We start from the raw sequence: 14,942 nt of genomic DNA on the forward strand, positions 1-14,942 counted from the left end.
GTGTGTCTTAATTTGGGCTACCCTAGAAACAGACCTTGACACAAGGATTTAAATGAAGCTATGTATCTGGGAAGAGCTCCCAGGAGACTCCTGCAGGGGCTGGGGGTATGAGAATGGGGACGGAAGGCAGCCAATAAAGGGAAGATCATCGAGTAAATTCCACCATGAACAAACAGAGCGTAATGCCACCAGGGAACTCTGGGAGCCAGCATAGGGCACGTGGCCCAGTATTATTTCTCCTGTGGGGAAATGAAGCTGGTAATTTATAACCAACTGCATTGTTTGAGGGCTGTGCGGTGTGGGCAACCAGCCATGCGGCCGGGCACAGTGGACCCTGGTGGTCAGAGAAAACTCTCAGTCAAAGAAATGCAAGAGCTGGCCCTTTAGAATGTGCAGGTGTGCCCTGAAATGGTAAGGAGCACGAGGTATGGGCAGGGCACCAACAGCATCTGCTACAACATTCTCCTAAAAACATTTGAATGAAATTTGAACCAAACATTTGCAGCAACCGTGGCCTAGCCCCGTGATTGCCAGGCTTCCACAGAGCCCAGTCTGAAGGCCATTGGCATTCGTGGGAGCAGCAAACGAAGCTTTCCAGGGTCTGGCTCCTGTCAACTACTTCTGGTTCCTTTCCCTCCTTAATCACAGTCAAGTTGTCCCCAGTGATACAAGCGATTTGTGCTGGCGGGCCCCACCGGATGGTGGAGCACACCTCCCTGCCTTTTCTCATGATGCTGTCTTGGCCTGGGAGCACCCTTTCCCTTCCTCTTAGCTGCCTGATGCTACTTGTTCTCCAGATTCAGGTGAGTAGAAAGAATAAACTTTCCTTTTGGTGTAGTAGAGGGCTCACCGAGGTGTTTAGCCCAGAGCCTGACAGAGACTGTGCTCTCAGGGGTGATTATCTGCCCATATCCCCATCTGTCTTATGCCTTGGGGAACCTTCCCTGTCACCCCTGGGCTAGATTGGGATTCCACTCTGCTCACTGTCCTAGCACCCTGGGCTCGCCTATTGGAATGATCTGTTTGCCTGTCTGTCTCACCCAACTGTACCAGGAACTTCTTCAGGGCAGGAAGCAGGCTTTGCTCACCTCTGAATCCCCGTTGCAGGCAGTGTGGCTCAGTAGATGCTTTTGAACAGAATTCAACAGAGGGCACTGCACAGTGCCCCTTCTTTGCAGTATTTGTAGGAATCCTGAGGGAGCAATTGCTGCAGACAAGGTGGCCCTTGAATGTGTGTTAGGGGGCCTTGAATAAGACACATGCCTGTAAAGGAGGTTGCTGCCTCCTTCCTGGGGAGAGACCTGTAGACCTGCTCCTTAATTTGGCATGCAAGATTGTTTCTGCTCTTTTCATTTTTGTATTTGTTTAACGGATAGTCAGTCCCTCAGTCCATAAATATTTTCCGAGTCCCTGCTATTCTGGGCACCATTCTACGGGATGGAGATATAGGGGTGCACATGACAGAAGGAGGTCCCACCTCAAAGAACTTCCCTCCCTTGGAAGGTGTAGAATAGTACAGAATGGAATATTCATTTGGACTAGCCCGCTGTCACTGGCGGGATCTGAAGAATCTGGAACAAGTGGGGCTCATCAGGGCGTGGCTGATGGAAACCTCAGGCAGTTGTAAGTAAAGGCATGGGGGCAGACATCCCAGTAGGAGGAGGGAACCAAAGGCGGTCAAGGACAGCCGTCATTTAGAAACATATTGAACGCATCTGTGGTCAGCATATTGGAAGTCACAAAGAGATAGAAGCCTCAGTCCGTCCCTGTGAAGATCTTCTGTCTACAGTGGGAGAGGAAAGTCACAGTTATCCTGAGGATTATCAACCAGTGAGGACCATCCAGGCAACCATTTTTAAAGACTTTTTATTTGAAAATAATTATAGACTCGAAGAACGTTGCAAAAAATAGCACAGAGAGGTTGTGTGTACCGTCACCCAATTTCCCCCAGTGGTAATACTTACATAACTACAGGACAATACCACAGCCAGGAAACTGACATTAGTGAAAGGCACAGATCTTGTTGGGATTTCCTTTGTTTTACATGTGAGTTACAAAATCATTTCACATGTGTAAACCCACATAACAACCATCACAGTCAAGATACAGAAGAGTTCTGTCACCACAAAGATACCCCTGGCGCCACACCTTTATAGTCACCAGCCCCCGCCCCCAACCCCTGGCTAGTGTTGAGTTTTGAAAGTTCTTGGTGCTCTAGACATGAGCCCTTGGCCACATGTGCGGTTTGCAAATATTTTCTACTTGTCTATAGCATGTCTTTTCAGCCTCTTTACAGGGTCTTTCGCAGAAAAAAAGATTTTAATTTTGATGAAGTACAACTTAATTTTTTCTTTTATGGACTGTGCTTGTAGTGTCACGTTTAAGAACTCTTCATTTTTCTCTAGGTTTGAAGGTTTTCTATGTTTTCTTCTAAAAGTTTTATAATTTTACATTTAAATCTATGGTCATTTTTCAGTTAATTTTGTATAAGGTGTGAGGTTTGTTTCAAAGTTCTTTTTTTTTTTTGCCTATAAATATTGAATTGTTCCAGCGTTTTCTGTTTTAAAAAAACTATCCTTTCTCCATTGCGTATCTTTTGCTTCTTTTTCAAAAATCAGTTGGCTGACCTGGGCCTGCCTGATGGTGTCCCCATGCCTGACAAGTACTCCTGGCAACCAGTTGCTGTAGAACTCAAATCTCTGCTGGGCAAGGATGTTTTGTTCTTGAAGGACTGCCTGGGCCCAGAAGTGGAGAAAGCTTGTGTGGACACAGCTGCTGGGTCTGTCATCCTGCTGGAGAACCTTTGCTTTCATGTGGAGGAAGAAGGGAAGGGAAAAGATGCTTCTGGGAACACGGTTAAAGCTGAGCCAGCCCAAATAGAAGCCTTCCAAGCTTCTCTTTCCAAGCTAGAGGATGTCTATGTCAACGATGCTTTTGGCACTGCTCACCGAGCCCGCAGCTCCATGGTGGGAGTAAATTTGCCAGAGAAGGCTGGAGGTATTTTGATGAAGGAGGAGCTGGACTGCTTTGCCCAGGCCTTGGAGAGCCCAGAGCGACCCTTCCTGGCCATCTAAAGTGGGGTGGAGCTAAAGTTGCAGACAAGATCCAGCTGACCAATAATATGCTGGACAAAGTCAGTGAGATGATTACTGGTGGTGGAATGGCCCTTACCTTCCTTAATGTGCTCAACAACATGGAGATCGGCACTTCTCTGTTTGACGAAGAGGGATCCAAGATCATCAAAGACCTGATAGCCAAAGCTGAGAAGAATGGTGTGCAGATTACCTTGCCTGTTGACTTTGTCACTGCTGATAAGTCTGATGAGAATGCCAAGACCGGCCAAGCCACTGTGCCCTCTGGCATACCTGCTGGCCGGATGGGCTTGGATTGCGGTCCTGAGAGCAGCAAAGAGTATGCTGAGGCTGTTGCTCGGGCTCAGCAGACCGTGTGGAATGGACCTGTGGGCGTGTTTGAATGGGAAGCTTTTGCCCGAGGAACCAAAGCCCTCATGGATGAGGTGGTGAAAGCCACTTCCAGGGGCTGCATCACCATCATAGGTGGGGGAGACACTGCTACTTGCTGTGCCAAATGGAACACGGAGGATAAAGTCAGTCATGTGAGCACTGGAGGTGGGGCCAGCTTAGAGCTCCTGGAGGGTGAAGTCCTTCCTGGGGTGGTGGATGCTCTCAGCAATGTTTAGTACTTTCCTGCCTTTTGGTTCCTGTGCATAGCCCCTAAGTCAACTTAGTGCTTCCTGCATCTCCACTTGGCATTAGCTAATATCTTCCCCCATGTCAAGATTTGGCTAGTGGCCAAGAGATATAGCGCCAGGAACCCTTAAACAGTTGTACGGCATCTCAGCTCACCTTTACCGCACCCTGGATTTGCCTACATTCTTCAAGTTCCCATTTGAATTCCTTAGAGACTAAACCATTGTGCGTTCTAGAGTGCGTATATTTATATTATGCCTGTTAAAAGAAAGTGAGCTGTGTTAGCTCAGTTCTCTTTATGAAGTAGCTTATTCTGATTAGCTTTGTCATTGTTTCACCACTCAGCATGGAAACAAAATGAAATGCCAGTTGTTGGTAGGGAGGGAGATGAAGTTGGTGATCTATTAAATAAATAATAAAAATATACACTGGGAAAAAAAAAAACAGTTGGCTGTACCAGTGTGGATTTATCTCTGGCTTATCTATTTTGTTTTATTGGTCTGGGTATGTATTCCTCCATAATACACATTGTCTTGATTACTGTAGTTACATAGTAAATCTTAAAATTGGGTACAGTGATTCCTTCCTCTTTATTCTTCTTTTCTAAAATTGTTTCAGCTATTCTAATTCCTTTGCCTTTCCACATATATTTATAATGATCGTGTCAAAACCTACACAAATTTTGCTGGGGTTTTGATAGAAATTGTGTTAAACCTATAGATCAATTTGGGGAGAATTGACATCTTTACTGGGTTGAGTCTTCGAAGCTGTGAACACGGTATGTTTTTCCGTTTATTTACATCTTCCTTAATTTCTTTCATCAGTGTTTTGTTGTCTTCAGCAAACAAGTCCTGTACACCTTTTGTTATAATTATGCCTATACATTTTATTTGCAGGGATGGTATAAACGGTATTATGTTTTTAATTTTAGCTTCCACATGGTCATGGACAGTATATAGAGATACTATTGATTTTTGAATGTTGACCTTGTATCCTGCGACCTAGCTAAGCCATTAGTGCTAGATGGGTTTTGTTTGTTTGCTTCATTTTTGTTTTGGGCTTTTTAAAAAAGATTCTTTGGGATTTTCTGCATAGGCCATATGTCGTCTGAAAATAAGGATAGTTTTATTTGTTCCTCTCCAATATGTATGCCATCATGGTGATTATCAACTGTGAGAATCATCCAGGCAAAAAATGTATCTAATTCCAACGATTCTGTTTTCTTACTCTTTTCTAGATTATTTCCCCTTGTCTACTGTGTGTTCAGGGAACACAGACTCACTCTTACATTAGATCAAACAACTATTATTAGGAAAAATATCTGGAAATAATAAGATTAACACATCGTAGAGCCAAAGAGGAAGGATTGGGGGACTTTTCACATCCCGCCTGCTCCCTGAGGAAAGGTCATTGAAAGATGACTCTGGGTACTGTGTGTTCCCTTGGGTCAGGGCCATCTGGGCCTCAGCTAGCCTTCTCGATGTTCCCCCAGTGAAAAGCAATCCTTCTCCCAGGACTGGCCCAGGTTGGGACCCCCTGAAGGCAGACTGGGATGAGGGACTGACCACAGGGTTGGAGGGGAGATGGAGGGAGTCCTTGGGAAGATTGAGGAGGGCCTCCCCTCACGTTGATCCAGATGGGTTTTCAGCAGGTGTGTGGGAGACATCACTGTCCTTTGCTTTGAGCTGAGACACAGCTTCTACACGTCCCGTGGGATGGGGGTCTAGGTGTTATTGAAGAGAAGAAAAACAAGACAGTGTTCTTCTTCCCACTGGTGATGAACCTGGGCCATGCAAGGGGGACTGTGTCCTTGACACCAGGAAACTGAAGCCAGGGCTCAATGTGCAGACCCCAGAATCGTACATGATGTATAAGCCATGCTGTGTGAGCAAAACGATCCTGTACAATGAAAGTTCTGCTTATCCAGATGGCTTAAAGTTTTTTAATCCCAGTGCTATTTACTTTCCTGATAAGGTGTTGGGCAATTCATAGCTAAAATATACTGAAACATCATACCATGTGCAATGCTTAATCCACACATTTGTTAAAGTTGGGTATGTTTAAAGAGGTTGAAACAAAGGGAATGCAGTTCCCTGATAACATGCTTAGCTGCGGAGAGCTTTATTTAATCTAGAATAGTAAGATATTTTTATCCACTTTCTGAAAACAAAGAGATTTTTAAAAATAAGTTTATTTTATTTATTTATTTTTGGCTGTGTTGGGTCTTCGCTGCTGTGCGCGGGCTTTCTCTAGTTGCAGCGAGCGGAGGCTACTCTGCGTTGCGGTACGCGGGCTTCTCATTGCCGTGGCTTCTCGTTGTGGGAGCATGGGCTGTAGGTGCGCGGGCTTCAGTAGTTGTGGCTCGTGGGCTCTAGAGCGCAGGCTCAGTAGTTGTGGTGCACGGGCTTAGTTGCTCTGTGGCATGTGGGATCTTCCCGGACCAGGGCTTGAACACGTGTCCCCCGCATTGGCACGTAGATTCTCAACCACTGTGCCACCAGGGAAGCCCAAGAGATGAGTTTTTTAAAAGCTAAGGCTATCTTGAAAATGGTAAACTGGAAAAAAATTTAAAGGCAAATTTAGTTAATGGGGGTCGTAACTTCTTATTGTTTCCGTGTTCTATACCACGCCATACATGAATTAATAAGCTCTTACAGCCTTGCAACTATGAGGCTGGCAAGTCCCTTGATCTGCTGGATGAGTCTGCAAACTGGAAGCCTGGGAGAGCTGGGGGTTTAGTTTCAGTCCAAGTCCAAAAGCCTGAGAACCAGGAGAGCTGATGGTGTAGTTTGTGTCCAAAGGCTGGCAGGCTCAAGACCCCGCAAGAGCCAATGTTTCAGTTCAAGTCTGAAGGCAGGAAAAAAAACCGGTGTCCTATTCTGAAAGCATTCAGGCAGGAGAGGTTTCTCTCCTACTCAGAAGAGGATCGGCCTTCTTGTTCTATTCAGAGCTTCAACTGATAGGATGGGCCCACAAGCATGAAAGAGGGCAATCGGCTTTACTTGGTTTATACCCTCACGGAAACACCGAAAATAATGTCTGACCAAATATCTGGGCACCGCGTGGCCCAATCAAGCTGACATAAAATTAATCATCGTGGAAACATAGGCACGGACCAGTGAAAGACTATTTCAAAAGAGCGTGAAGTTCTGGAGCGGACTTCTGATTACCTTCTCAAAGAGGACCAGGTTTTCGTATCTGCCAGTTGAGAAAATGTTCCTTACCCCCTTGTAAAATCTGAATGCTTTCTTAAAATTACAATAATGAATATCATTCACTGTGTACCTACTCTGTGCTGTTTGCTTAGCAAACATCTCACTTAATCCTCTCACTAACCTCTCACTTAATCTTCTCACTAACCCTGCTCTCTACTAAGCTTATTCTCAAAGGAGGGGATGAAGTGGCATCTACATATGAGAAAACCAAGGCTCAGAGAACTGTATACTCATCAGTGTTTACAGTACCTGGAACACAGTAGGTGTTCACTAAATATGTGTTAAATGATGTTAATTAAGCCTCTTGTTAAAGGCCATACAGCTAGAAATGGTAAAGTTAAAATTCAAAACCAGATCGTTTGACCCCAAAGTCAACGCACTTTAGGGAAAACTAGTGAACACAGGCAGGGTAGAAAATATGTTACTTGGAGTTTAGGCTGTCGGACCACTGGCATTTCATATGACTCCTACATGAAGTAGGCCGACATGACAGAGCCTGAAAAAATTCCAGTAATTCCAACAAAGCTGGTCAGCCTCTGGTACAGGTCCTTGAAAGTGACCTTGAGCAATTAAACCACACACATCGGCAGACATTAGCTCTAGTTCTGGTTGACTCAGAAACTCAACAGCCCTATTCCTGGCATGATTGAGCATAATTTTCTCCCTGTTATTAATTCATCCTTAGAATGCTTGGGTCACAGCTAGAAAGACAGGGTCAATATATGTTTCAAAACTGTCTGGTCTCTCTCTGATGAACAGTGTTCAGTTGGTGGGGGATGAAGTTGAGGGAGGAGGGCTGGTTATTAATTTCACAGCAGTTATGTTGTTCAGCCTCAGTGAGATGTTTATCAAGGGGCTAAGATTCTTCCCAGTAACTTATTAGCTATATTTGGAAGCATGTTAAGTCTTGGAGGCCACAGGGTGCTGTTTGATGTTTTTCGGCAGTGATTCATGACACAGAAGGTATCTTAATCACTCCCCCGAGGGTCTTCTCAACTTTCAACCCAAGGGCAACTTTACTCCAGGAACATTGGCCCTGAGCATACCTTACTGTCTCCCTGTCCTGCTCCCTTCCTAGGCTACGGGAAATCTGTTTTTCATTTTCAAAGAAAATGTGTAGATTAATTTTAAAGGAGAATTTTGCTATTTCATCTGAACTTGCCAAAGATGTGATAAGATCTCAGAAAGGACAATGTGGTTCTTCCAATTATTTTGGACAATTGGTGGTGAACAGTCAGAAGGGAGGAAAGTTGGGAGTCGTTTAAGAAAGAAGATTCATCCAAGCAGAGACCCGTGAAAACGCCCTATTGTCTAAAACCAAAATGAGTCATGTTGTGCAAGAACAGTTAGTCGTTGTTCCTGGGAGGGACATGTTGACCTCCAACCTAAACCTGGAACTGGAGCCAGAGCCTTCGGTTTGGGCGGTCTTTCTCTAGGATATCATGTCTGCTGCAGTGTTCCAACTTCAAATCACATCTGGAATGTGGTCTTGCCTCTTCTTACCATGGCTGTTACTACCACCCTCATCTGCAGTCCCATCATCTCTCCCCGGCGTTGCCACAAAAGCCCGCTTCCTGGCCTTCCTGCAGGCCATTTTCCACGCAGCAGCCCGGATCATCTGTTACAACCCAAGTCATATATGCCTCTACTCTGCTCAAAAGCTTCCCGTGTCTCCCCACGTTACTAAGAGTAGAAGCCACAGTCCTTCCACGCCCTCCGTGATCCAGCCATGCAAGCCGGCCCCTCCCTTTACCTTGCTGACCTCCTCTCCTACCTAAAGATAGGACCCAAAGCAAGGGCTCAGACTTCACTTTCTGGTCTTAGGTTGGAGGTCAAGGCTTCCCCTCAACACGTCCCTCCCAGAAACAACCTCTGCATTTCTTGCACCTCCCGTGTCCTCCGATCTCATCATGTTTTAGGCATGGGCCCGTTTCCCATTGGCAGCCTTGCTGTCCCCATTTCTCGCTCTGCTCCAGCCACATTGGTGTGATTGCTCTTTCTCAAACACACCAGGCTCTCTCTGCCTCAGGGCATTTACACTTGCTGTTCTTTCTGACTGGAATGCTTTTCCCCCAAATAATTACATGACATGCCTCATTTCCTTTAGGACCCTGCTCCTATGTTTCCTTCTTCTCTGACGGTGTTATTTACAGTTGCAACTCCTTCTGCCTACCATCCCTCCACCCTGGTCCTCCCTCTCTTCTTTTATCTCTCTCATTAGCACTTGTCATGAACTAACATACTATATATTTTATTTATTATATTTTGCCAATCCATGGGGCAGGGATTTTTGGGTCTATTTTGTTTATTGTTGTATCCTCAGTGCTCAGAAGCATACCTAGCACATCATAAATACACATTACATATTTGTTGAGTGTAGAAACGAATAAATGAAGCATTAAATGAAAAACTAAACTCTGCCCAGTCTTGAGCTACATGAGCACGGTGTGGAGAACAAGCTGCTTACTCTAAAGAAACGCATGATCCGTTTGGGAAGACAGTGCTGGGAGCACTGGCCGTTCAAGGTAGTTTTGCCGTGAGACACAGAGACTCGCTCAAAAAAAACTCTCAGGGGACTTCCCTGGTGGCGCAGGGAATCCGCCTGCCAATGCAGGGGACACGAGTTCGAGCCCTGGTCCGGGAAGATCCCACATGACATGGAGCAACTAAGCCCGTGCGCCGCAACTACTGAGCCCGCGCACCTACAGCCCGCAAGCCACAACAAGAGAAGCCACCGCTATGAGAAGCCTGAGCACTGCAACTAGGAGTAGCCCCCGCTCGCCGCTACTAGAGAAAGCCTATGCGCAGCAACGAAGACCCAACACAGCCGAAAAATAAATAAATAAAATTAACAATTAAAAAAACATACTCTCAGAAATTGGGGTTGATTTTAAGGACACCTGTGGACTAAAATAGGTCCAAGAAGCAGAAAGCCCTCAGGAGCCGAGGGCAGCATTGGGAACCCCCTCCTTTCCTTTTCTCCCATGGTTTCCCCCTCCTACAGAGCCTCTGGCCCATCTCGGAGGCCCTGGTTTGTTCTCCTCACCTGCCAGGCTGCCCACCCCATTCCCCACTCTCTTGTCCAGATCCCACGAGGGCTGCTCTGCCTGATGTTCACTGTCCCCCTGTTGGACAGAGGCCCTCACACCTCGTGGGTCACTGGACCCACCCACGGGTGAGCTGCCCTTGACCAGGGACCTACTCTTACAGCCTCACTCTACTTTGCTGAGCAGGGACCCAGGTTCAGGTCAGTCAACCAAGGTCACGACAGGAATAATACAAGACGGTTTGGAAGTCTTTGAATTTTCTATGCATTACTTGTAATTATAGAAAAACTGAAAGTGTAGATAAGAAAAAATAGGTTAAAATCCTAACTACTATTGACATCTTGGTATACCCTTTTCCTGGCATACATGATATGCTCATTGTTTTTATAAACACTTTAATACACTGTATCTACTATGTATCTACTATGCATATTATTTTATATTTTTGTTTTTATCACATATTAATCATATTTCATGAGCATCATTCCATGTCATATCCAGAGATACACTGGTATTTAATTATTGAATAATGTTTCATTTTATAGGCATAGTATAATTTAGTCAACCAATTCCCTGTCCTTGAATACTTAGGCTGTACCTAGATTTTGGTATTATAAGAAATTGCTGAAGGGTAGTTTTTTGGTATAAATCCATGATTACTTTCTTAGAATGAATTCCTAGAAGCAGGATTTCTGGGTTAAAGGGCATAAACATTAAAAAAATAATAATAGCTGACATTTATTGAACACTTGCTGTATACCAATTACTTTACATGTCACAGTCACAACACGCATATGAAGTAGACACCCTTATTGTACCATCCTGCAGATGAGGACACGTTCACAGAGACATGAAATAACTTCCCTAAGATCCCACCGCAGGTAAGTGGCAGAACCAGGATTTGAATGCAGGAACTCTAGCATAGAGCCCTTAACTTCTAAATGGTACTGCCTCCCTGGAAGAATAGGACCTTTTTGTAGAGGGAGAGGCCCTGTTAGTACCTTGAAGGAAGGGTAGCCGGCTATAAGCAGACCTTTAACCCAGCAGGCCACATGCTACCAGTAGACAGACAGACCACCTGCTACTGGTGGACCCATTCATTTATTTAACAAGTGACATCAGGAGGTCTCCAATGAACAATAATGTCCCCCTTAGCAACATGCAGCTAAGATGTTTCATTTTTGACCCTTTCAAGGTAGAGTTGGCTTGATGCCCTCTTAAGCCCAGCCGATGGCCCCTTGGTTGAGAAAATGTTGCCTTTCCTCATGAGAGGACTGGCAATTGGGCTGGCGAGATCACTCATCTGTCTTAATAACTTGCATTTCTGGGAAATTACCTGTACCTAAATGTTATAGAAACCCACTCTAAAAATTGTAACTTAAAAGTTGATAAGTCCAACTTCAGGGTGATAGAAGGGACAAGAACGGGCAAAAGGGGGCTGTAAGTGACTCTCAAAGAGCAGGCTGGAGTGGGAGGCCAAGAGGCTGTCGGGTGGCTCCCTGGTGGTTGAGTCACAGGTGAGCAGGTGTGTGCCGGGGCTGGGATAACAAGTCTATACTTCACGAAATAACAGTCCTCCAGACATCGGCGGCAGCAGGACTAGGTGGGACCCAGAAAGTCAAACATATCTTTTCACCTGGAGATAGTTTATGATGATGTGGAAACTTCACCTGAAAGCTCTTGGCTTCCTCATAGGTACATAGAATTCTTAGTTCTCAACTAAGAATTGGTACAGTCATCTGAAACATAGTCATCTAATGAGTCAGAGTTTGTAGAAGGCCATTCCCAGGGAACACAGGAAAGTATACAGCACAGCTGGAGAACACCCGATTGCTTGACTTGAGAATTCTACCCCCTCCATCTTTTTAACTCCATACTTTCAAGATACTTACACAGGTAAAATACATACATCTTTTAGGTCCATACTTTAAGATATTTATACAGATAAAAATATAACATTATGTTACAAAATACATACATCTTTTAGGTCCATACTTTAAGATATTTATACAGATAAAAATATAACATTATGTTACATACGCAAGCATGTACTGAAAGGGCATCCACTAGGTTTGACCTTGTCTGTTTTCCCTCCAGTCTCCTAGAACAGAGCTCCCCATATCTGTGTGGAGAATGAGGACCAGGCAGCAGCATCCCTGAAAAAACATCCTGCCCTGAGTTTATTGACTTGCCCATCACCTTCCACCCTACCAGGGTCTTTAAACCTGCTGCACTTTCTCAGGCATGTGGCTAGATGTCTGTAGTGGGAACTGTTAGGTACCCCCCATGGGCATGGTACCCACCCTCCCTCCTAACTGAACCCCAGTTCCATTCGGTATCCCCTCCTTAGTGAGGCGCTTGTGCTTCCAGGGAGGCTAGGACCATCCCCTGCTTCCAGAGGCTGGGTCTTGATGAAGTTAAGCCACTTCGAATGACCCTGTTCCTCTTACTAGGGATAGTTTAAGCCTGAACATGTGATACAATCCCAACCAAAATGAAATGAGAGGAGTCTGCTGAAGGGATTTGAGAAGATTAGCTCCTTAAAAGAGAGACAGGGATATTTCTTTTATGTGACATTTTTGTGTTTTTAAGTGATACTTCTAGCAGTGGCTGCCATTTTATAACCACAAGTTGATAACCTAAGGATAAGCCAGTGGATTTGCACTAAGGATGGTAAAGCAGAAACGTGGAGAGAAGCTGGGTTCTTGATGATGTCACTAACTTGGGGGCCATCCTATTGCAGGGCTTTTTGTAATGTAAAATAAGAAATTCTCCTTGTTGTGTGAGAGCCAAAAACATTCTAATACAATCCCCCAATGTTTTCATACCCAAAGAGTTTCTGACCATCATTTGGTGATGTTAGAAGCATCCAGCATCTCCTCTCCACCTCCCTCTCTCCCAGCAAAAATATTCTAAAAGGCATCTTGGCTACGAATACAAATTAAGCAGAATTTCACCACATCCTGTTGGAGGTAGAGCTGATTGATACCAAATTTAGTTCTGAGAATTGTTGCCAGAACTCTATTACCGGAATTTTTTTTTTTTTTTTTTTTGCGGTACGCGGGCCTCTCACTGCTGTGGCCCCTCCCGTTGCGGAGCACAGGCTCCGGACGCGCAGGCTCAGCGGCCATGGCTCACGGGCCTAGCCGCTCCGCGGCATGTGGGATCCTCCTGAACCGGGGCACGAACCCGTGTCCCCTGCATCGGCAGGCGGACTCTCAAGCACTGCGCCACCAGGGAAGCCCTACCGGAATTCTTAAAATCAGGATTCTGAACCCTAGATTTGAAATGTTGGTGGTAAGCCTTCAAGAATTATAATTTTTGGCACACCAAATGTTTCCAGATGCCTATTTATCTTTTATCTTCTTTTTTAAATTAAAATTTTTTTCATTCATTTACTTATTTTGGCAAAATATGAGGTCTTATTTCACGAAGATTTTGGCTATAAACTAGTGTCATTTCTTAATCCCAATTGCCCCACCTGTCCCTAATTCCTTCCAGGAACTTGCTGAGTTCTTACAAACTCATGATTTCCTGACAGCTTGCTGTCCTCTCTTCCCCCTGGTGAAGAGTTAGAAATCTGAGTCCTTAATATAGAAGTCTGGCAAAGAAGAAAAATCATTGGCTTAGCTTTCGGGGTATGAAATCATGAAGATAATGAATCACATAAATGAAATCTGTGTCCTAACAGGTTATCAACAGTTCAGTTAACTTCCACCATTTATTGAAAGCCTATAATATATAGGCTCTGGGGATTCAAAGACGTTTAAATCGTATCATCTGACTTTAAAGAGTTGAAGGCCTAGTGGAAGTGTTCTAACCCTTCACAAAGAGGAGAAGAGTGAGTTGTTTGTTTGGAAATCATGAATTTGTAGGTACTCAGCAAGTGCTACTTAGGAATTAGGGATAGTTTAGATTAAGAACACCAGTTTTTAGCCAAAATGTTCATGAAATGGAACCTCGGATTTTTCACACACACACACCCTCAATTTTAAAGTAGAGTGAGTAGGGTTAGGGTCTGGGAAGGCATGGACTAATAAACACATCATTTTAGCACATACATGCTAAATGCTAAAATGGGATCTTGTGCAGCATTATAGAAGCACTGGGCCCAACCTGGTATGTGAGAAAACTTCTAGAAGACAATACCTGGGCTACACTTTGGAGAAAGAGTTACCCAAGTAAAGAAAGGTGGGCATTAAGTAAGAAAGTAGAGGGAACAGTGATGGCAGTCACAGAGAAGTGAAACAATTTAGCATGTGAGACAGGTAAATGCAACTTTGTGCCCAGGACAGAAAGAGGCTTTGGGGGCTGGGCAGGACCCAGAGGGCCAGGCCAGGCCTTAGACCCGCCGCTGCGTACAACACCTTGGATGTTCACCCAGCCCCTTAATTTATTATTCTCCTTAATCCTGCTGCCTCCCTGGGGCTTAAAACAGGTAGAGCCTTCTCACATTGCTTTAGGGGGAAAATAGGGGTGATTCCAGGAAGGATTAGTCCTCACGCTGCCCTCACCAAGGTAGGGAGTCAGGCCGAAGAGAGGGAGTTCTGGCTAACTGGCAGTGGCTCCCCTTCCCTGGACACATCTAAGTGAATGGGATGACTGCCAAATGGAGCAGCTCCTGCCCCCACCCCCGGCCCAATCCACAGGCAGGACCCGGAAGAGTCCAGGGAGTGTTTAGGAATGAGGACTTCCAGGTCCCCCTCCAGTCAGAGAATGGGAACTGGCATTTTCAAAGCTCCCCATGTGATGTGGATGTCCAGCCAGGTCTCAAAACCATTCTTGAAGCAGCATTTCTTAAACTGTGTCCCAGGGACTTCCCTGGTGGTCCAGTGGTTAAGACTTCACCTTCCAATGAAGGGGGTGAGAGTTTGACCCCTGGTCAGGGAGCCAAGATCCCACATGCCTCAGGGCCAAGAAACCAAAACATAAAATAGAACCAGTATTGTAACAACTCAATAAAGACTTTA

The 14,942-nt window shown here is 45.1% G+C and overlaps 1 protein-coding gene across 1 annotated transcript; it reads left to right on the forward strand.

The window, feature by feature from the left end:
* The first annotated feature begins 691 nt into the window (after positions 1-691).
* Positions 692-4,135, forward strand: LOC115859608 (phosphoglycerate kinase 1-like). Its single transcript, XM_060287459.1, is given in 3 exon segments — positions 692-803; positions 2,619-3,071; positions 3,074-4,135. Coding segments are annotated over 3 exon segments (1,185 nt in total). The 5' UTR covers positions 692-698; the 3' UTR covers positions 3,701-4,135.
* The last annotated feature ends 10,807 nt before the right edge of the window (positions 4,136-14,942 follow it).

The sequence above is a fragment of the Globicephala melas genome, chromosome 1 (genome assembly GCF_963455315.2).
Source record: "Globicephala melas chromosome 1, mGloMel1.2, whole genome shotgun sequence".
NCBI classification, from domain to species: Eukaryota; Metazoa; Chordata; class Mammalia; order Artiodactyla; family Delphinidae; genus Globicephala; species Globicephala melas.